Source organism: Podarcis erhardii (genome assembly GCF_964252035.2).
Source record: "Podarcis erhardii genome assembly, chromosome: 3".
In the NCBI taxonomy this organism is placed as follows: domain Eukaryota; kingdom Metazoa; phylum Chordata; class Lepidosauria; order Squamata; family Lacertidae; genus Podarcis; species Podarcis erhardii.
The window spans coordinates 103,957,389-103,980,214 of record NC_138507.1 but is presented as its reverse complement, the minus strand read 5'-3'; the positions used below and the strand labels follow the sequence as shown (position 1 = coordinate 103,980,214).

Below are 22,826 nucleotides of genomic sequence, written 5' to 3'. Positions count from 1 at the left end.
GTGGGAGGGAGGTAGATGCCACCATGAAACCTTCCCCTCACCCCACTGTGAGTTCTGCACACTCTTGGTATTAATTATTCAAGTAGCAGCAATAACGATGAATAATCACGCACACAGCCCTGTGGGTTTTAAAACATGTTGGGCTGCCAAGTGGGAAATAAATGCTTAACAGCACACAGCAGCATCTAGTGGCCAAAAGGTAGAAAACTGCAAAAACGTTATATTCTTTATGACCTTGGCTTTGCAAAACAACAAACAAACAAAAAACCATTAAAAGCTACAAAATAAACCAGTAAAAGAACACCCAAAGCGAGTGATTTACTGGGGGACAATTGGGCTGCAATCCTATATCCACTTTCCATAGCGTAGGCCCCATTGAACAAAACGGGATGAAGATTTGTACAGGATTTCACTGTTAAGGTTTAAAATGCAGAGGGGGAAAAGACTTAAGTCCATGCCCAGCTCTTCCTGTGTTAACTGAAATGGGGCGGGGGCGGGGGCAGCTCAATCCACAGTTAAACTGTGGAATTTGATACAAGCTACCAGCATGAGTTTGACCAAACTGCGGGAGGCAGTGGAAGACAGGAGTGCCTGGCGTGCTCTGGTCCAGGGGGTCACGAAGAGTTGGATACGACTAAACGACTAAACAACATTCTAAGTGTGATGTTCTCCCTGCTAAACCCATTTCCCAGGACAAGCACCTTCTGGCCCCCCAAATGTCCTTGGACCCCAACTCCCATCATTTCCTGACCGCCAGCCATGCCGACCGAAGGTGAGGGGACTTGCAGTCCAGCTACATAGCTGTCAACGTTTTCCTTTTTTTACGGGAAATTCCCTTATTCCGAATAGGATTCCTCGCAAGAAAAGGGAAAAGTTGACAGCTATGGTCCAGCAACACCTAGCGGAGTCCCACCTCGCTTCCCCACCCAAGCTCGCGTCTCCGCTCCTCCACCTGCAGCTGCTGGGTGACCTTAGGCCAGTCCCACTTCTTTGAAGTCTCTCAGCCCCACACACCTCACAGAGTGTTGGTTGTGGGGGAGGAAGGGAAAGGAGAATGTGAGCCGCTTTGAGACTCCTTAAAGGGAGTGAAAGGCGGGATATCAAATAAATCAAAAAAAGCGAGAAACTCCCATTGAGCACAGCGAGCCAAATGGCGCGTAATTACGCACGGGATTGCGCCGCGCGCAAGACCTCATCCTTAGATCGCTATGGATCCAGAGGCACGCTCCTGGGTTTCTCTCTGGGCAAGGGGCGAGCTGGGGAACAAGAAGATCCCCCTTCCCGACCCCCTCCCTCCCCCTCCCTTGGCTCCCGAAGTAATCCGGAGTGCGCTCAGCTCCCTTTCCTGATTGGAGCCGGGGCTGTTCCGGGGCCTGGTCGCTCCGCGCGGCAATCACTTCCTGCTCCTCCCCTTCGCCGCTCGCCTTGCCGGGTCTTGGAGAGCCTGGTTTCCCCCGCAGGCTCCGGTGGCGCCGCGCGCCGCTTTCAAACGCCGAGCCTGCAGCCGCGATTGGAGGGGCGCAAGGAGAAGGCGTCGCCTTCAACAACAAAACACCCGGCTCTTGGCGCCGCCCGGAAACACCCGCTACGGGAAGGTGAGTGTGGCGAGGAGAAGAACAAGGAGCGTGTCGCGGGAGGGATGCGGGGAACTCGGGAGCTTCCGGGGCGACAGCGGGGAGCTGCGTTCAGACGTGTGGGGTTCTGAAATAAAAACGGGGCGAGGGGAAGAAGGCAGGCAGCCAAGCAACGCCAGGGCTGTCGGATCGCTGCAAGTTTGTGATGATACAAGGGCAAGTGACAACCGGAGTCGCCTTCCTTCAAAAACAAAAACAAAAACCCCCATATCAGTTTACCATAAAAGGCTTGATCACATTTGTTTTCAAATGCCATATGCCATGGAGGCAAACTTTAATTTATCTCTGTGCAGCAGGCTTTGCCAAGCTGATTCCCCTCCCTGTGCTTTGGACTACAACTCCCATCTGCCTCTGCCAGCCTAGTTGTGGTCCAAAGCACGTGGAAGGCTGGCAAAGAATGCTGTTCATTCATAATATGAGTGTCCATGTGCATATGTGGCATGCTCTTGTGTAACCACAGCAGGTCCTCAGTGGGCTCATTGAGACTTGGCAGCAAAATGCACTTTTTGCTGGTCCCTTTTGACAGCTGCTTGTCCTGACCTTTCTCAGATCAGCCTTATTATTTCCCAAGATTTTTTTTCCTTTTGGAAAAACACCTACGTGAAGTAGGTGTGTAATTTGTACCATAATATGCCATCCTGCCCACCTAGCAGTTCGAAAGCACATCAGAGTGCAAGTAGATAAATAGGTACCACTTCAGCGGGAAGGTAAACAATGTTTCCACGCACTGCTCTGGTTTGCCAGAAGCGGCTTAGTCATGCTGGCCACATGACCCGGAAGCTGTATGCCAGCTCCCTCGGCCTATAGAGCGAGATGAGTGCCCCAACCCCAGAGTCGTCCGCGACTGGACCTAATGGTCAGGGGAACCGTTACCTTTACGCTACTCCCCCAGGCTTGGTGTCTATTCTCCTCCATTGTTCCCCCCCCTCAAAAATTTGCCCATTCCTCCTTATGGATATGGAAAGTGTCCTGGCACTCCCGTTTTTTAAAAGAAGGGAAGCGCTGCACCCAATCATCTGCCTGCCTTTGTTTTAATTGATAAACAAAAGAAATAGAGAGGATCTTTAGGGGTTCTTAGTCACGTCTGCTTTCTTTTGTGCTGTTTTCACTTACAGCTGCTTGTAGCTTGTTTGCACTACCTTAATTTATGTTTATAAAAATATTTTTATGCTGCCATCAAAGTGGTTTACAACAAAAGTAGATAAAACCGTACAGTAAAAACCATATAAAAAGTCAGGCATCAATTAACTGTTGTGGACGGATGTATTCTTAATTGCCTGCATAGGCCCCGGTAGAGTAGAAACGTTTTCAGCAGGCACCTGTTGAATCTATGTCGTCTTCTTCTTCTTTGGCGACCACTCGTAGCCAAGTAAGATTGTCTTCCATAAACACGATTTTAAAAGTGAAACTGTAAGTGACTGTGGAGGCCAACTCTGGATCCACACGTCCTTCCACAGTGGGGACATTGGTTCCCGGGTGGGAGTTGATCACGGTGTGGATTTGCCAAGCATGCCTTCCTCTTAGCACATTTCTCCCTTGCGTCCTGAGTTCGAATGTCTTCAAAGCCCATGACACCTTTGGTAAAGGCTGTTCTCCAGCCAAGTGTTTCCCAATTGTTAGTGTCTATACTACATTTTTTTTAAAGATTTGCCTTGAGAGAGTCTTTAAACCTCTTTTGTTGACCACCAGCATTACCCCCTCCATTTTTAAGTTCGAATCTATTGACTGGGGCGATGAGATTCAAGGTTTGGTTTCTGGTTGACAAATGAGCCACACCAACTTGAGGAACGACCAGTGATGCCCCTACAGATGATCTCGGTCACTGAGCTGAGATACAAGGGTTCAGACAATCCCCAACATACCCTGGACATAAGCTGTTCAGGGCTTTGTAAATCAATACGAATAAGATTGCTGTTAGCATTCTGGATACAGTGGTGCCCCGCAAGACGAACGCCTCGCAAGACGGAAAACCCGCTAGACGAAAGGGTTTTCCGTTTTGGAGGCGCTTCGCAAAACGAATTTCCCTATGGGCTTGCTTCACAAGACGAAATGTCTTGCGAGTTCCTGCGGGTTTCCCCCCTTTTTCCCCCCTTTTCCTAAGCCGCTAAGCCTCTTATCAGCTGATCCGCTGATAAGCCGCTTATCAGCTGATCCGCTAAAAGCCGCTAAACCGCTAATAGCGCTAATCCGCTAAGCTGTCAATGGGCTTGCTTCGCAAGACGAAAAAACTGCTATACGAAGAGCCTCACTGAATGGATTAATTTCATCTTGCGAGGCACCACTTTTAGCTGTTCCGCTAAAAGCCGCTAAACCGCTAATAGCGCTAATCCGCTAAGCTGTCAATGGGCTTGCTTCGCAAGACGAAAAAACCGCTATACGAAGAGCCTCACTGAATGGATTAATTTCATCTTGCGAGGCTAATAGCGCTAATCCGCTAAGCTGTCAATGGGCTTGCTTCGCAAGACGAAAAAACCGCTATACGAAGAGCCTCACTGAATGGATTAATTTCATCTTGCGAGGCACCTTCTTTATGCAAACAGCGAGGCTAAAATGGCCAACTGCTTCCTGCCTGCTAGGGACCCAAGTAAACTACAGGGAGATGACCATATGATGAAGCTCTGTTCAAATCCAGAACTAGCTCAACCTGTGCTGTCACAGGTTGGTATAGCTCAGTGACAAGTGGCCAAGAAATGGCTATGGCTTCAGAACAATGTGGGATATGAAGCCATGGGTTAAATTTGGTGTCCTAGCCTACTTGTTTTGAACCTGTTAGCCATAGTTTCTTGGTTTAGATGAAACAGGAAACTGTGGTTAGTGGAAGAGTTCCTGGTTTGTTTGTTGGCTCAGCTCAAGAGAGATTTTTTAAAGGGGGCTGTTGATCCAGCTAAATATCTGTTGTATAATTTGATTTCTTAAGGTGAGAAATGATTTTCCTAAAATTGCTGAAGTAAACGGCTAAGTGTGGTTTATCCCCATAAGGAGAAAGTGGGCTCCTAAGGAAAGGATGAGAGAAGGAACGCAGGATCCTATGGCCTGATCTGGAATACTGAATCACACATCATCATTATTATTATTATTATTATTATTATTATTATTATTATTATTAATATCCTGCTATTCTGCTGTCAGTATCCAGAGTCACAGTTAAGCAGTTGAAAGCGTTATATTTGCCCAACTGATTGAAGTGGGAAACAGTGTTTTGATATTGGATATTTCACCTTTCAGATGTCAGCTTTGCCTAGAAGAACTAGAACAGCACCAAAACCAGGGATTCCAGAAGATGAGCTGCCTTCCTTCCTTAAATCGTGAGTTGAAATTTGTGTGTAGTACTTTTAAAATCCAAATTACCCATAAGTTTCATCAGTCTAACTGTAGTATGGTTTGAAAAGGTATACATATGAATATAATACATTGGAATAAATTGAAACTGTATAAATTGGCTGCATCTAAAATGATGATTGTACCTTGTACTTTTTTTGTTTCAGATGCTAGCAGTTTGGATACCAACAGCTTATCTGAACAAATGGCAGAATTTTTAAAAATAAGTTTACCGTATTTTTCGCTCTATAAGATGCACCTCGTTTTAGAGGAGGAGAACAAGAAAAGAAAAAAATCTCTCCCTCTCTGTGCAGTGCCCCTTCAGCGAAGCGGCAGGAGAAACAGAGCCCCTTCCATTTCTCCTCCCGCTTCGCTGAAGGGGCGCTGCACAGAGAGGGAAAGCTTTGCAGCGCCTCTCCAGTGAAGCAAAGCCAGGAGAGCAAGAGGGATTGGTGCGCACCGACCCCTCTTGCTCTTCTGGCTTCAGGGATAGCTGCCCGAAGCCTCTGGAGCACAGCAGGACCGCTCCCGCTGCACTCCAGAGGCTTCGCGTTGCTTTCACGGAAGCCATGGAGCCTGCATTCGCTCCATATGACACACACACATTTTCCCTTACTTTTTAGGAGGGGAAAAGTGTGTCTTATAGAGTGAAAAATATGGTATATCTTGGTTTGGATAACAATAGCTCATGAACAAATGACAAATTTTAAAAATAAGTTTAAATTTCAATTGGACTGACCATGTATTAAAAATAACTTTATTACACCTCCACCCATTGGTTGGCGGTTGGGGCATTCTGAATTTAAGTAGTTACCTCAGTTTTCGAACGTAATCCGTGCTGGAAGACTGTTTGAGTTCTGAAACGTTCAAAAACCGAAAACTCAACAGCCGACAGCTGGGCCTCAGGATCTTGCACACAGCGGAAGCCATGTGGCATGTTCGACTTCTGAGGTGTGTTCGAAAACCGAAGCATTTACTTCTGGGTTTACGGCGTTCATAAACTGAAATGTTCATCAACAGAGACGTTTGAAAACCCAAAGTACCGCTGTATTATGAAGCAAGTCAACTTAGCCACATTGATGTGATCCAATAAGAGAACCTAGTGGTCAGCACTGGAGGATATAGTAATTGATGGTGTTCCTAAAGTGGTATTAGTTAGCTTACTGCACAGTAAATATTTCCTGTCAGTAAATATTTCCTGGTCCTCCTCACGCTGCTGTTAGTGTTCCAGGTGTCCAACACAATAAACTAGGGTTAATGCTTGCTCTGGGATTTGGGCTCACCTAGTGGCAGCAGTGGGGCAGCTGTGTGCTAACTGCCAATTTAAATTTCCCATATAATGATGATTATTTATTATTTATTAAATTTGTCAGGCGGTTCACAACATAAAGTTACAATATAAAAAAACGCAAGATACATAGTAAAAATAACAACAACAAACCAATAATCCCCCCCTCCCGCAACATATTTAAAGGGCATTGGATGCCAGTCAGCCCAAGGCCTGTTTGAAGAGGGACGTTTTTGCCTGGCGCCTAAAGGTGTATAATGAAGGCGCCAGGCAAGCTTCCCTGGGGAGAGCATTCCGCCAAAGGAGAGCCCTTAACTCCGAGCTGCCCTGGCATTTGGCAACAGCACCCGCAGACCCGAGGGTTGGCTGATAGGACAACTGCAATTCCCCAGGTAGGAGAAGGGGCTGGCACAGGCCACAGTCATCAACTGCCTGTGCTGTGTGCCCCTTACCTGGCCTGCCCCTCCTCCCACACCATACCTCCCCCCCTACCCTGAACCACTGCGATTCCCTCCCCACTCTCTCTGCTCCCCCTCTTTCCTGGCACATCCCACAAAGAACCCCGGATTTAAACACATACAAGTTAATAACAGTTTTAAACATTTTAAATATTGAGGTCATGGTGACAAAACCAAAAGCGGCATGCCCCAAACCGGAGGTCTATTCAGCCGCCACAGCTTTCACATTGCAGTCAGCCATGGCCGCACCCTGCTAGGCTGGGTGGAAGAGGCCTGCTTGCCAGGCAGGGAGCAGGTCCCACAAGACTCGCATCCCATAATGACATGGAGTGACACTGTGTCAGGACATCCTTGATTGAAGTACAGTGGTACCTCTGGCTGCGAACAGGATCCGTTCTGGAGCCCCGTTCGCAACCTGAGCAGAATGCAACCCACGTCTGCGTGTGCACGGGTCGCGATTCGCCAGTTCTGTGCATGTGTGTGATGTCATTTTGAGCGCCTGCACATGCGCGAGCGGCAAAACCCGGAAGTAACCCTTTCTGTTACTTCTGGGTCGCTGTGGGACGCAACCTGAAAAGATTTAACCTGAAGCAAAAGTATGACTGTAGTGAGCAGCTTGTAACCACCGATAACTTAGGGTTAATGTTTTTGCTGTAGGCCACACCTATAATGATGCCAAGTGTGTTTGTGTGGAGTCAAGGGCCTCCCCCAGCCCTAGTGGACCACAATATATGGTGGGTGAGCAAGTGTTTGGCTTGGTTGCTCACACTTTGTATAGGTCTCCTGTTTTGTCAAAGTCACTTGAGTAACGCAGATGGAGGGAGTCCAAAGAGAAAAGTCTTGATAACAGTTTGCTGAGAAAACGGAACAAAAACTGCGTACATTTCAAGGGAAATGTAACAGAAAGTTTTTTTTTCTTTCTTAGGTCACGCCTTGTACATAGAGAGACGTATAACCAAGCATAAAATTTTCCTCAGAATCACACACCAATCAGAGCACATGTTACCTCAGCAAAGGCCATGCCACTCTGCCACACCTCTGCCTATTTACCTGTCGGCTAGCTGAATTTAACACAAAGATAGGACTACAATTTCAAGATCCTGAGTTACTCATGATGGGCACCCCGCTTCTCAGAAAGAGGCAGCAGCAATTTGTTGCTTTTACATCCGTCCTTGCCCTCCATTTTGCCTCTGAGATCTCTTGCATGCCCCTTGGCCTCAAATACAGAGATTTGTTTTTTCCTCCCCCTTTCTTTAACACGACAGAATCGCATACAGCTTCTCTAAAGTCAGTTCCTTCTTTATTTAGATCTTCAGAATCGGAAGAGGAAACGCACGAAGAGGAATGGGAGCCAAAAAAGAAAGTCGCAAGGAAGGCCAGTGCGCCCAAAACAAAAGTGTCGAGAGCGAAAAAACCCACTGTAGCTGCCCAGAAGAAACCAGCTGTGCCTAGGAAAAGGACCAAGAAGGTGGCAGTAAAAGAGGAATTGGTAAGTCATAGAATCTAGGAAGCAGTTTACTTTTCAACGCATTGGAAAGAGTGTATAACAATTGTTGTAAAGGTAAAGGACCCCTGGATGGTTAAGTCCAGTCATGGGCTACTATGGGGTTCTCATCTCGCTTCAGGCCAAAGGAGTCGGTATTTGTCCACAGACAGCTTTTTTGTCATGTGGCGAACATGACTAAACCACTTCTGATGCACAGAGGACCGTGATGAATGACAGAGCACACGGAAACACCATTTACCTTCCCTCCACAGTGGTACCTATTTATCTACTTGCACTGGCATGCTTTTGAAGTGCTAGATTGGCAGGAGCTGGGACAGAGCAACAGGAGCTCACCCCTTGTGGGGATTTGAACCACCGACCTTCTGATTGGCAAGCGCAAGAGGCTCAGTGGTTTAGACTGCAGCTCCACCCGTGTCCTTGTAAAAATAAATTTCTGTGGAAACAGGGGTCTACTCTTGGAGAACCTCATACCCAGGTGCCTGGGGGAATTTTACTTCTCTATAAACTGTCCCACTGAATGCAATGGGTCCCACTGAATGCAATGGGTCCCACTGAATGCAATGGGTCCCACTGAATGCAATGGGTCCCACTGAATGCAATGGGTCTTCCTTCTGAGTAAAGATGTACAGGAGTGCAGTGGTAAAAGACTCCTGAGTCCACAGTCTAAAGTTGTGCAGACCCTTTGCTGTGTGCACACAGAACTTCATGCAAGCAGAATCTGACCTTTCATTTTGTTCTGGGCATCAGATGAATTTATGTCGCGCGGACCTCACAATCCATGACTTATGGAAGAGACTGGGAAAGACTCTGAACACATGAAGAACATAAGAGCATGCTAGATCAGGCCAATGGCCCATCTAGTCGATTATCCTGTTCCCAGAGCCCGTGAGAAACCCTCAAGGCAGGGCCTGTTGCTTCCAGCAGAGCCGAGCCACTGCAGTTAGTAGCTATCAATAGCTCTCTTCTCCTTGAATTTGTCCAGTCCTCTTTTAAAGCCACCCAAGTTGGTGTCCATTGTTTTGGAGTTATTAATTTTGCGCCTCCAAATCAGACATGTTCAACCGGTTGACCGCGATCGACAGATGGATTACCATGGTGCTCCAGGTCGATCGTTGGATTAAATAAAGTGATCCCCGGGGTGCTCCTGATCGATCGTTGGATTTTTAAAAGTGGGCAATGAATGGCCGTGCGCTCTGGTGCTAGGTTCCATAGCCGCCACCCCAGCCGGGAAAGCTTGTATTCCCTGTGATGGCAGCAGAGTGGGGGAAGGAGGGAGGGTGGTGGAGTGTTGTGCAAGCGGGTTTTTTTTTTTTTTGCACTCCCCCCCCCGAAAGATCAATAATTGGGCAAAGCTCCCCCAAACAAGTTCTTGCCAATGACAGTGGGTAGATTTTTTTGTACTGGGAGTAGATCGCAGTCTCTTGGGAGTTGGGCGTTCGTGCTGTAGATGGACAAAACTGAGTCTTGTATTGAAATAAAAAATAAATCTGTCTAAAAATATGGTTCAAAAGCTTTACCTCGCAAAACTTAAACTCAGACAACCTAATAACAAAGTTACATTCGTTTAGTGAGCACAATTCAAAGTGTTGGTGTTGACCTTTAAAGCCCTAAATGGCCTTGGTTCAGTATACCTGAAGGAGCATCTCCACCCCGATTGTTCTGCCCGGATGCTGAGGTCCAGCACCGAGGGCCTTCTGGCAGTTCCCTCATTGCGAGAAGCAAAGTTACAGGGAACCAGGCAGAGGGCCTTCTTGGTAGTGGCACCCACCCATCAGATGTCAAACAGATAAACCTGACATTTAGAAGACATCTGAAGGCAGTCCTGTTCAGGGAAGTTTTTAATGTGTGACATTTTAATGTATTTTTAATCTTTGTTGGAAGCCGCCCAGAGTGGCTGGGGAAACTCAGCCAGCTGGGTGGGGTACAAATAATAAATTATTATTATTATTAGTGATGCATTTTTGTTCTGAGGTTATGCTTATGGAATGGCCAGAACCCTACAGTTCTACATCCAAAGCGGCTTCCAGCATATCCGTTTATGACTTGGAGCGAGGCTGAAACTGGTGTCATCATGTGACTAGGCCGTGCAACATCCGTGCGTTTAATCTCTCTTATTTTCATCAACGTGCATTCTAAATGTGTTTTTGGTGGCTTGGGCAGGACACATCGGTGCCTATTGCTGCTCCTGGAGGGAACGAAGGTGTGTTTCACCTGCTGCAGCCTAAGGAAGAGGAAGATGTCAAGCCAAGATCTGCAGCCCAAAAGCTCCCCGTGAAAGGGCGCCCAGCCCACAGCCTGGAGAACGCCGAAGGACCCTCCACAAGTGCCGCCGCAACGAAACGAAAAGTGAAGTCGGAAGAGTCTGAAGAAGATTTTACATTCGACGAGCCTCCTTTAAAAAAATCAAAATCAGCCGCATGTCCTCAGGGAAAGCCTGTGAAATGTGCGGCGAGTGCCAAATTGGACCAAGACCATAAAATGAACTGGGACATTGTGCAGGTATGAGATCTTTTCCCTTTCATAACAAAGCTCACATAAACCTGTTGCAGCATAAAGAAAGCCTGTGGTCTGGACCGAGGCAGAAATTTGGTTTCTGTTGCATATAATAGCAGTGCTGGATGTATTCCAGGAAGCAAATTAGCCTTTATTTATTTTTATAAAATAAATTGCATACTTTCACCTGTTCTAATGAGAACCTACCCTGAGCGAAAGCAATGGTGCAGGAAGGTTACAATTAGTGTTGGGTTTCATGAGAGAATATCAAAAAGAGGTCATTCAGATATTTGTGAACAGAATGGCAGGGGTGGGATAGGAAGCTTCTGTTTTTCAAACTATTGAACTCGGTGTTACAAGCTCCACAGGTAGGGAGATACTGAAAAATTAAAAAAGAACGGTGTATCTTGTTCACCTTCATTCTGGTTTACAGGTTTTAAAGCTTATTCATAAAAGAAGTACACCAGTTTTATAGGCAGTTAATTCTCATTCCCAGTATTTTATATTGGGAATGGATGTAGCTCAGTGCTAGAGCACCTGCTTTGCATGCAGAAGATCTTGGGTTGAATCCTGGCATCTCCATGTACGGCTCAGGATTGTCCCCTGCCTGAAACTTTGGAGAGATGCTGCCATTCAGTGTAGACACATCTGGGGTGAATTGACCCAATGAGCTGACTCTATATACAGTGGTACCTCAGGTTACAGACGCTTCAGGTTACAGACTCCGCTAACCCAGAAATAGTACCTCAGGTTAAGAACTTTGCTTCAGGATGAGAACAGAAATCGTGCTTCGGCAGCGCAGTAGCAGCAGGAGGCCCCGTTAGCTAAAGTGGTGCTTCAGGTTAAGAACAGTTTCAGGTTAAGAACGGACCTCCGGAACGAATTAAGTACTTAACCCAAGGTACCACTGTAAGGCACTTTCCTATGTCCCCATTTCTTTTTAAGCATTAGCTGCTCTGAGGTAATTTTTGAGGTATTTAATTTAAAAACAACAAGAAATCAACATGGCTTCAATAATAATAATAAAAACAATAAATAAATGAATATTAATTTATTTATACCCTGTCCATCTGGCTCCCAACAGAATATGATAAAGAACATCAAACATTAAGAACTTCCCTAAACAGAACTGCCTTCAGATGTCTTCTAAAAGTCATCTGTTTATTTCCTTGACATCTGATGGGAGGGTGTGGCAGGAGGTGGCAAGAGGTGTGTTTGCCAGAGGCCAGATCTGACAGCCCTCCCAGCTGCCTGGAGCCTGCTGCCATGAGGACATTGCCTCACCTTGCCTCCTGGGTGAGCTGGCCTTGGCTGCTGGAGATTGAGATTTTTGAGGGGATTGCCAGGTTTATTCTTCACTGCCAGGAGAAAAGAGAAGGAGCTCTTTTGCTTCTGTTGCCTTCACCCCAGCCTGCCCTCTCCCACACAGTACAGTGGTACTTCAAGTTACAAACACCTCAGGTTACGAACGCTTCAGGTTGCAAACTCCGCTAACCGGGAAGACTTACCTCGAGTTGAGAACTTTGCCCAGGATGAGAACGGAAATCGTGTGCCGGCGGCGTAGCGGCAGCAAGAGGCCCCATTAGCGAAAGCACGCCTCTAGTTAAGAACAGTTTCAGGTTAAGAACAGACCTCTGGAACGAATTAAGTTCGTAGCTAGAGGTACCACTGTACTGGGCTGCACAAGCTTATACAGTCATACCTTGATTCTCAGATTTAATCCGTTCTGGGAGACCGTTCGACTCCAGAAACAGTTCGAAAACCAAGGTGTGGCTTCCAATTGTCTGCAGGAGCTTCCTGCAGCCAGTCTGAAGCCACTTCGGACGTTTGGCTTCCAAAAAACGTTCACAAACCGGAACATTCACTTCCAGTTTTGCGACGTTCGGGAGCTGATTTGTTCGACAACTAAGGCGTTTGACTACCAAGGTACCACACTACAACAACTACCCTCTTTTGTGATAATCCCAATTCACTTGCTGGGCTTCTTATTTACTGTTTCAGGTCTTGTCGCAAAGGACTGGCATTGAAGAATGGGTGTGTGCGAACATAATCCGCCTCTTCAACGACGACAATACTATTCCTTTCATTGCCCGGTATCGGAAAGAGCTTATAAACAACATGGAGGCCGATGCATTGCGTGAAGTGCAGCAGACACTGGAAGAACTACAGTATGCCATGGGGTGGAGGGCGGTGGCAGTGGAAAGGGACAGAGGACACATAAAAAGTCAATAATAATAATAATAATAAGTTTTAAATTACGGCATGCCCTTTACTTGCAGGTCCCAGGGCAGGGCAGGTTGAAACTGTTTAAAATTAAAAACAGTCAAAACAGATTGCAGTCATAGGAATCGGGTAGGCCTTGGTCACCGAAAGCTGTATAGTGAAGGTACCAAACACACTTTTGTGGGGCGGGAATTCCACAACTTAGGGGCTACCATAGAGAATATCCTCTCTTGTCCCCCACCACAAGAGTGTTGGAATTACTGAGAGGGCCCCTTCTGCTGAGAGGGCCTGTAGAGAAGGACAAGGCCTTTCAGATATTTTGAACCTGAGTTGTTTAGAGTATTTAAATGCATATAACAACAACAACAACAACAACAACAACAATTTATTATTTATACCCTGCCCATCTGGCTGGGTTTCCCCAGCCACTGTGGGCGGCTCCCAAAAGAATATTAAAATCTTGATAAAACATCAAACATTAAAAACTTCCCTAAACAGGGCTGCCTTCAGATGTCTTCTAAAAGTCAGATAGTTGTGTATTTCCTTAACATCTGATGGCAGGGCGTTCCACAGGGCAGGCGCCACTACCGAGAAGGCCCTCTGCCTGGTTCCCTGTAATCTCACTTCTCTCAGTGAGGGAACTGCCAGAAGGCCCTTGGTGCTGGACCTCAGCTGAGCAATGGGGGTGGAGATGCTCATTCAGGTATACTGGGCTGAGGCCATTTATGGCTTTAAAGGTCAGCACCAGCACTTTGAATTGTGCTCGGAAACGTACTGAGAGCCAATATAGGTCTTTCAGGACAGGTGTTATATGGTTGGCGGCCACTCCTAGTCACCAGTCTAGCTGCTGCATTTTGGATTAATCATCATCATCATGAATTTATAAAAAATGAAAAAACTTTGTCCAAGTTTTCTAGGTGACACAAATGGATGTCTGAGAAATGTTACTAAGGGAATTGGTTTCTAGGAAAGGATGTGCTTCCCCTAAACCTAGAACTTGTTTTCAGGTGAGCAGAAGGTACGTAGGAGGCTGTCAGCCATCTAGCTCAGTATTGTCCACACTGACCAATAGAGGCTCTGCAGGGTTTTGGGAAGGAGTCTCTCCTAACCTTTCCTGGAGATGCTGAAGACCTAACTTGAGACCTTCTGCATGCAAACCAGTTGCTCTATCACTGCCCTGTGGCCCTTTCCCAATGCTCTAACAGTGGTTCTCAACCTGTGGGTCCCCAGATGTTGTTGGACTACAACTCCCATCATCCCTCAGCTCTGGCCTTGCTAGGTAAGGGTGATGGGAGTTGTAGTCCAACAACATCTGGGGACCCACAGGTTGAGAAAGGCTGCCTAGAAGGATGTTCTGTTACATTGCCTTCCTACAGGCCTTTAGGTTGGGAGAGATATAATATAGGAAATGCATTAATCTCTAAGGCAGTGTTTCCCAACCGGTGTTCCGCGGCACACTAGTGTGCCGCGGGACGTCGGCTGGTGTGCCGTGGGAGGGAGGCGGGCGAGTCGGGCGGCGAGAGGCGGGGCGGCGGCGGCGAGCACACGCGGGGCGGGGAGCGAGCTCCCTCCCACATCCCATCGCCCCGTGCTCCGCGCTGGTGTCCGCAAGCCTTGCGCACCCGGGGGATCTCCCCCCGGGAGCGCAAGGCTTGCGGGCAGCAGCCTGCAGCGCGGAGCACGGGGCGTCCTCCGGAGGACGCCCCGTGCTCCGCGCTGGTGTCCGCAAGCCTTGCGCACCCGGGGGATCTCCCCCCGGGAGCGCAAGGCTTGCGGGCAGCAGCCTGCAGCGCGGAGCATGGGGCGCCCTCCGGAGGACGCCCCGTGCTCCGCGCTGGTGTCCGCAAGCCTTGCGCACCCGGGGGGAGATCTCCCCGGGAGCGCAAGGCTTGCGGGCAGCAGCCTGCAGCGCGGAGCACGGGGCGCCCTCCGGAGGATGCCCCGTGCTCCGCGCAGGACGCCCCGTGCTCCACGCAGGTGTCCGCAAGCCTTGCGCACCCGGGGGATCCCGCGGAGCACTGGGCGCCCTCCGGAGGATCTCCCCCCGGGAGCGCAAGGCTTGCGGGCAGCAGCCTGCAGCGCGGAGCAAGGGGCGCCCTCCAGAGGACGCCCCGTGCTCCGCGCTGGTGTCCGCAAGCCTTGCGCACCCGGGGGATCTCCCCCCGGGAGCGCAAGGCTTGCGGGCAGCAGCCTGCAGCGCGGAGCACGGGGCGCCCTCCAGAGGACGCCCCGTGCTCCGCGCTGGTGTCCGCAAGCCTTGCGCACCCGGGGGATCTCTCCCCGGGAGCGCAAGGCTTGTGGGCGTCAGCTGGCAGCGCGGAGCACGGGGCGCCCTTCGGAGGACGCCCCGTGCTCCGCGCTGGTGTCGGCCAGCCTTGCGCACCCGGGGGATCTCTCCCCGGGAGCGCAAGGCTTGCGGGCGTCAGCTGGCAGCGCGGAGCACGGGGCGCCCTTCGGAGGACGCCCCGTGCTCCGCGCTCGTGTTGGCAAGCCTTGCGCACCCGGGGGATCTCCCCCCAGGAGCGCAAGGCTTGCGGGCGGCAGCTGGCAGCGCGGAGCACGGGGCGCCCTTCGGAGGACGCCCCGTGCTCCGCGCTCGTGTTGGCAAGCCTTGCGCACCCGGGGGGCGCATGGGGCACCCTGAAACAGAGGGTTCCCCATGCTGCGGACTGTAGCCTGCCGCCGGACGCGCGGGGCGCCCTGAAGCAGAGCGCCCCTCGCGCCAGGCAGACATGGGCCAGCCCCACAAGCTCGGGGGACAGCGGGGAGGCGCAGCACCGCCATCCCACTGTTCCCCGACCTGGTTTTTTTGGGGGGAAATAAAGGAAAAAATTTTTTCCTTTATTTCCCCCCTCAAAAAAGTAGGTGCGTCCTATGGGACGGAGCGTCCTATGGGACGAAAAATACGGTACTTACTATTTCATAATAAAGTAATTATAAAATACTTTCTTTGTGTTTATTTGATTCCTATTAAAGAGAGTTACTTTATATATAGTCAATATAGGCACAGAGTTAATTTTTTAAACATTTTCTAATGGTGGTGTGCCTCGAGATTTTTTTCATGAAACAAGTGTGCCTTTGCCCAAAAAAGGTTGGGAAACACTGCTCTAAGGAGCTGGCTTGCCCACTGCCAGTTTGTCCAGGGTGGATTGCAGAACCTGTCTGAGATGGCACAGTCCACTCCAAAGTTTTGGTGGAGCTGAACGAATTAGCTCCAGTTTGAGACACATTTCCTTGGCTTGGGAAGTTGCCCTTTCTGTCGATGAAGTGGGACACTATGTAAATGTAAGACTGTGTCCTTTGCAGTTGCATAGTCCATGCAAATTTCCTTCTTCACACTAGGAGATGCCTGCAGAATTAGGAGTGGTGTGTCTACATGTGCATTAATTGGTGTGACATTCACCTCCTTTTCTTTTTAATCTTAGGACTGTTGTGAAAAAAGTTCATGCTTCAATCCAGAAGCTTAAGAAAGAAGGAAAACTCTCAGAAAGCCTTTTGACTGCTTTATTAAACTGCAGAACCTTGGAGGAGTTGGACCACGTGGTTAGTATCTTCTTTTTAAAATGTAAATCCATTAGATTCTTTTAAAGCAGTGTTTCATCAAACATCCATGCCCCTATCCACAAGTGTTTTGTCTTCTGAGAACCTCTTCCTCATTGCAGAGGATTATGGGGGTGAATACTAGGGTGCATTCTCAATTAGGAACATAGGAAGAATGCCTTATGCCAAATCAAACCATCTGGCTCAACATTGTCTAGAAGAATGTTTTTATAAGGCTCAGAGTGTCCTTTTTCATAGAATTGTTATTCAAAGCATTCTGCGTACCTCTTGTGATTTTTGCTTTGAACGCTCCTTGTAAAGTGCAAAAAGATAATGAGAATTGGTGGCAGAAAAAAAATCAAAGTAAATATTTATTTAAAGCATTTATGAATCGATACATAAAAATATCCAGCTGGTGTACCCCCTCTCTCCATACACACACACATATATATATAAGTGAAACAAAAATATACAGTGGAACCTTGGTTTTCGAATGTAATCCGTTCCGGAAGTCCATTCAGCTTCCGAAACATTCAAAAACCGAGGATCAAAGGGCTGTTGGCAAAATGAATGGAGAAAACTGAGAAATGCACCTCGGAAGCCGTTCAATTTCTGAGGTGTGTTCGAAAACAGAAGCATTCACTTCCGGGTTTTCAGCGTTTGGCTTCCGAAACGTTCAGCAGCCGAGACGTTTGAAAACCGAGGTTTCATTGTATAACAATATATATATTTATATATAAAGGTAAAGGGACCCCTGACCATTAGGTCCAGTCGTGGCCGACTCTGGGGTTGAGGCGCTCATCTCGCTTTATTGGCCGAGGAGCCGGAGTACAGCTTCTGGGTCATGTGGCCAGCATGACTAAGCCGCTTCTGGCAAACCAGAGCAGTGCACGGAAACACCGTTTACCTTCCTGCCGGAGCGGTACCTATTTATCTACTTGCACTTTGACATGCTTTCGAACTGCTAGGTTGGCAGGAGCAGGGACCGAGCAATGGGAGCTCACCCCGTTGCGAGGATTTGAACCGCCGACCTTCTGACCGGCAAGTCCTAGGCTCTGTGGTTTAACCCACAGCGCCACCTGCATCCCATATTTATATATAACTATCTATATATTATATATAACTATAACTGAAACAAAAATGCAGTGTAAACCTGCAATAAACAAATAAAACAGGAATTCAGGGGATTTAGTTGTATAAAACAAGGTCCTGTCTTATGGGTCAAGGTAGGGAAATCCTGGGCAACAATATGAGTCTGTACAAGGATCTGAAGTAACTGATGGTTGCTGCTTCACAAATTTTTCTGTGGTTTTTATATTGTTATAAGCAGTGAACTGCCCTGAGATCAATGGATGAAAGGTGGTGTACCAATTTTAATAATAATAATATTTTTTTTGAAAAAAAAATGGTGGAGGGAAGGGCATTCGGATTGTAGGGCCAATGGCAGAAAATGCCTGTTTTCTTGTCACTGCCCTTTTAAATATTTTCTTTAACAAAATTTATATACAATTTGATTGTTTAAAAAATACTTTCTAGGTGGTTTACAAAAGTGTAAAATAAAATACTGATATCATTCATTTAAAACAGGTATCAAAATCTCCAAAAGATTATTAAGATTAACACTAGCTTAGAAAACACATAACACATACACATACACATAACCTATATGTGTGTCTGGGTAGGCGTGCCTAAACAAAAATGTTTTAGCCAGGTGCCGAAACGAGAAGAGCAAAGATGTCAATAGGCAGGGCGTTCCAGAGTGCAGATGCTACCATGGAAAAATATGTATTGCTTACAAATACAGAACAAATGTTATGTGACTCTTATAATAGTGCTAGTTCCACAGACTGAAGGGGCAGACTGGGCATATGTGGGGTCAGGCGATCACATGAACAAGCTGTTCCCAAGCTGTTAAGATGCCAACATTATGAACATGGCCCCGTAGCAAATGTGCAACCAGTGCTGATCTCTGTGCAGAGACTGACAGGGTCTCACTCCTGTCAACAACTATGCTGCAGCATTCTGAACTTAACTACAGCTTCCAGATTGAGGGCAAGGGAAGCACTACATAGAGCACAATGCAGTAATCCAGCCTTGAAGTCACCAACGCTCTGTGATATTCTGTAGAGTGTGGAGCCACATGCATTTTACATCCAGCCTCTGTTCTCTATCCTAGTATGCGCCGTATAAAACGGGAAGCAAAGGAACAAAAGCACAAAGAGCCAGGCAACTGGGATTAGACCATGCTGCAAATTTGCTCATTGAGAACCCGAGAGAACTCAACCTGCACTCTTATGTCAAGTCCAGTGTCGAAGGTAAGGACGTCCTTCACTGAAGCAGAGAGTGTTGTGCAGTGGTTAGAGTGTCAGACTAGGACCTAGGAGACAAGGGTTTGATTCCTCACTTGGCTGTGAAGCTTATTGGGTGACCTTGGGCCAGCCACTATCTCTCAGCCTAACCTGCCTCACCGGGTTGTTGCGAGGATAAAATGGGGAGTAAGAGAACCATGATTTGCTTGGAGGAAAAGGTGGTATACAGATTTATATTTATAAAATACATCTGCCTCAAGAGGCAATGGAGTGTGCTTCTAGGGGTGAAATCAAACTGCTGAAGAACCTCAATATCTCAATATTTGTAGAATAAATTTGGAAGAAATTCTTCCAACTTTTCTTCTTTTTCGTTTCTCTTTATTTTTTCTTTTTTTTTCTTTTGTTCCTTTTTTCATATATATGTGCTTATTTGAAATATATATGTATGTATGTATGTATGTATTTGCAATATTTTGCTTATATTTTGTAACAATTATGTTAAATAAAATAAAAATTTAAAAAATCAAACTGCTGAAGAATCACAGCACCTGCTGTGGCTGCAGAGACCGGTAACTTGCAACTGCTGCCTCCCACATTGTTTTTGCTGCATTAGCAAAAACAGGACTGGGTTGCCCAGGCGACAAGATCCTTACTGACATGTCCAAAGGAAAGCAGAGTAATACATTTGGCACCAGCTTGGCTGCAGGAGTTGCCAGAAGGAGGCATACAAGACACCATCTGTCAGGGGCTCAGGAGCAGAGGCACAGGGAAGAGAGGAAATGGAGAGCGAAGGGGAAGAATCTGAGGGCAGCATAGGAGAAGATGACAGTGGCCCGAGAGATTCCATGAGCCTCTCCAGCGAATCAGAAGATTCACAGAAGGGGGCGCCGGTGGCCAGGGCAAGGGGGGTCCAAAAGGGGACACTCCAGAAGCAAGGGGCCAGCGGGGACTCCCAGAGCAGCAGTTGGAGATCAGGACCAGCTTCCCCACCAGAGCGTAGTGGGGGGGAAGAGTCCCAGAGCTCGGGGCCAGCGTCTCCCCCAGCAGGGAGAGAAGATGAGTCAGGGCTGACCACGCCTCCATCGGAGAGTCAGGGAACGGAGGGGAGGCCAGGTCCAGCTAGCCTCCCGGAAGAGGGAAGTAGTGACAGAAGCAGTGTAACGGTCAGGAGGAAGGTCACTGGGTTGGCGCGAGAGCCAAGTTCAAATGTACAGGCACGCGGGACAGCAGAGAACCCGGATTGGGAACCAGGTCCTAAAGCCCTCCGGAGGCAGGGGGAGGAGTCAGGGGACTCAGCGTCAGAAGAGTCCAGAAAGGGGAATACCCCAGCGGACAGGAGGACCCAGAGGAGGAGAGAGCAGAGGAAGAGGTGGAGCAGGTCTAGAGTCTTAAACTGGTGTCAGAGGGGAGGAGATTCAGACGGAGCTTCGGCGGTTTAGGGTTTAAGACGTAGAGCTGCGCGCCACGGTTTTGAAATAGAGACTGAACTTCAATAAAGACTTTTGTATATAACAACGACCTGGCGTTGGTCCTCTGTGAGCTGGGACTTCGGGCAGCTTTGACACCATCCAACCATCTTAGGGACTCCACTGTGGATTTGTGTAGGGTTTCCTCCTTTTCTTCTCCTGAAGATGTCCCACTAGGCAGTGGGTATAACTGCAATAATAATACAGTAAGAATAAATAAAGCACCAGTCAACCATCTATTGTATTCTCCCAGACCTGCTAAAACAGAAGATACAAAGAATAAGGCCCCTATTAATTTCAGAGGCAGATATAATGAAATGAATGGGAAGTATTGGATGGGAATAATATTCTGCTTTTGAAGAGGAGAAAATTGCTATTGAAATGTGTGTTTTAAAGTCTCCTGTTAAATCACAAATTCTGTATATTTTATTATTGATTGAATGTATGTGTCTTTCAAAGTGACTTGCAAAGATTTAAAATGCAGATACGCCATAAAATAAACACCCATCCATACCAGTAAAAACTCACATAATATGAAGACTTTTCATCCAACCACAATACCAGAAGGAAGAAAATATCCTTTCTTACCCTTCTAAAAAATTAATACCAAGACATGCTGAAAATCACATCAATTTTAAAACCGAAAGCTTGGAACTATATCTAGCAATGTGTCTCCTAGTGTAATTATAGATAAATCTGTAGGGGGCAATATTAGACAATAAAACGGGCTGGTTTTTATATTATTCTAATAGAGAAGCTAGTAAATACTTTTTTCTAGTTCATCTGAAGATTTTCTTCTTGGTTTTTTTTTTAAAAAAAAGATTAATTGAGCATTTTTTAAAGCACAGGTTCTAAATTTGAATCTGTTAGACAGTGTCCAGCAAAGTAAGGCTCCTCAAATTATCCCTACTCAGGTCTGATATAGCTCCTAAATGTTGGAGCACATCCACAGTGTTGTGGACGTTATCAGGGCATAAAATATAGGAATGAAATGAATAGCACAAAGCTCAAATATATTTTCTTCCAGGTCTTTCCACGGTTGAGGAAGTAAAATCTGGAGTGCAGCACATCTTGGCTGACATGATTGCTAAAGATAAAGAGACGCTGGATTTCATCAGAGATTTGTAAGTGCCGTTGTTACAGGCATAGGCCACTTAAATTCTTATTTTGCAGCTTTTAAGCATTCATTTCTGACTATCTTCATAGGCACAGTGGAAGGGGTTCATCAGGTATGGATTCAGGTGGAAAACAACACTCCTTAGGTACATAGGAAGCTGTCTTGTAGACCATCTGGCAACAGTTCTTCAGGGTTTCAGACAGGGGCTTCTCCCAGCCCTACCTGGAGAACCCAGAGCTTGAAGCTCTGCAAAGAAAGCAGGTGCTCTACTGCACAGCTAAGGCCCTTCCTGTTTGGCCACATTAAAGCCCTTTAAAGCCCTTCACGGCCTAGGACCTTCGTATCTATGGAACCACCTCTCCTGGTATGCCCCATGGAGAACCTTAAGGTCCATAAAAAGTAACAGCTTAGAGGTCCTGGGCCCTAAGGAAATTAGATTAGCCTCAACTAGAGCCAGGGCCTTTTCAACACTGGCTCCAGCCTGGTAGAACGCTCTGTCTCATGAGACCAGGGCCCTGCAGGATCTGATTTCTTTCCGCAGGGCCTGTAAGACAGAGTTGTACCGCCTGGCCTTTGGCTTGGAATCAACTTGATCCCCTCCCCCTCTTTCCTTTTTCCTTTCTCCTTCTGTGATGGAACTCCTATTTGGGGACTTCCCTAGCTTTTTTCTGGCCCACGTAGGACCAGTCTGGATAGTTGGCCTTGGTGAAGACTTGACGTTCACATTCCAAAAAAAGTTTTTGATTTGAGTTCCTACTGAAATGAGGCTGCGTTTTAATGTTTTAATGTTGTATTTTAATCTTGTTTTTAAGTTGTGTTTCAATCAATTGTTTTTATACCTGGTGTCAGCCGCCCTGAGACTGGTCTTGGCTGCGGAGGGCGGGGTATAAATAAAATTAATTAATTTATTATTATTATTATTATTATTATTATTATTATTATTATTATGCCAGCAAAGCACCTGCAGACAGTTGTGTAGCAGCACTGAGTGAGCTCCCATGTCCTGTCCTTTACAAGGAGGGTGGCAGTGGAGTGTGGTTCAGGGCAGGCAAAAGGGAGGCCCCCGTGGACCTCTGATGTGATCCAGCTGGTTTTCATCTTCTGCATAAACCAGGGATTTCATGTGCAGAGCTATCCAGGCATTTGAGTGCTTAGAAGAATATAGCGAAGCCCAGCACCAGTGCTCCAGATTTGCATGTTGCATGAAGCGAATGTTACTCCATATGAATCAGACCTTGGTCATCCATTGGGGGGGGGGCGAAACCCCTGGAACTGGAATCCATTGTGGCCCAACAGTGAACAGGAAGGATCAAAGCAGAATCCTGAATCAGGGCATGGACGCTGGGGTTGCTTGCAGCCAAAGTAGCAGATTCCATCTTTGGCCGCTTGGCATATGAGCATGCAAAGAGCCCTGCTGGATGAGGCCAAAGGCCCATCTAGTGCAACATCCTGTTCTTTTGGAAGACCCAAGCC

The 22,826-nt window shown here is 47.3% G+C and overlaps 1 protein-coding gene across 1 annotated transcript in view; it reads left to right on the top strand.

The window, feature by feature from the left end:
* Positions 1-1,428: 1,428 nt before the first annotated feature.
* The window catches only part of SRBD1 (S1 RNA binding domain 1), a 184,053-nt gene continuing 162,655 nt past the window's right edge, over positions 1,429-22,826 (top strand). The window contains exons 1-8 of the mRNA XM_081854587.1: positions 1,429-1,595; positions 4,860-4,939; positions 8,007-8,187; positions 10,366-10,704; positions 12,700-12,866; positions 16,347-16,464; positions 18,638-18,776; positions 21,264-21,360. Of these exons, the coding sequence (XP_081710713.1) occupies positions 4,860-4,939; positions 8,007-8,187; positions 10,366-10,704; positions 12,700-12,866; positions 16,347-16,464; positions 18,638-18,776; positions 21,264-21,360 (1,121 nt within the window). The 5' untranslated portion in view covers positions 1,429-1,595. The remainder of the gene's footprint in view (positions 1,596-4,859; positions 4,940-8,006; positions 8,188-10,365; positions 10,705-12,699; positions 12,867-16,346; positions 16,465-18,637; positions 18,777-21,263; positions 21,361-22,826) is intronic.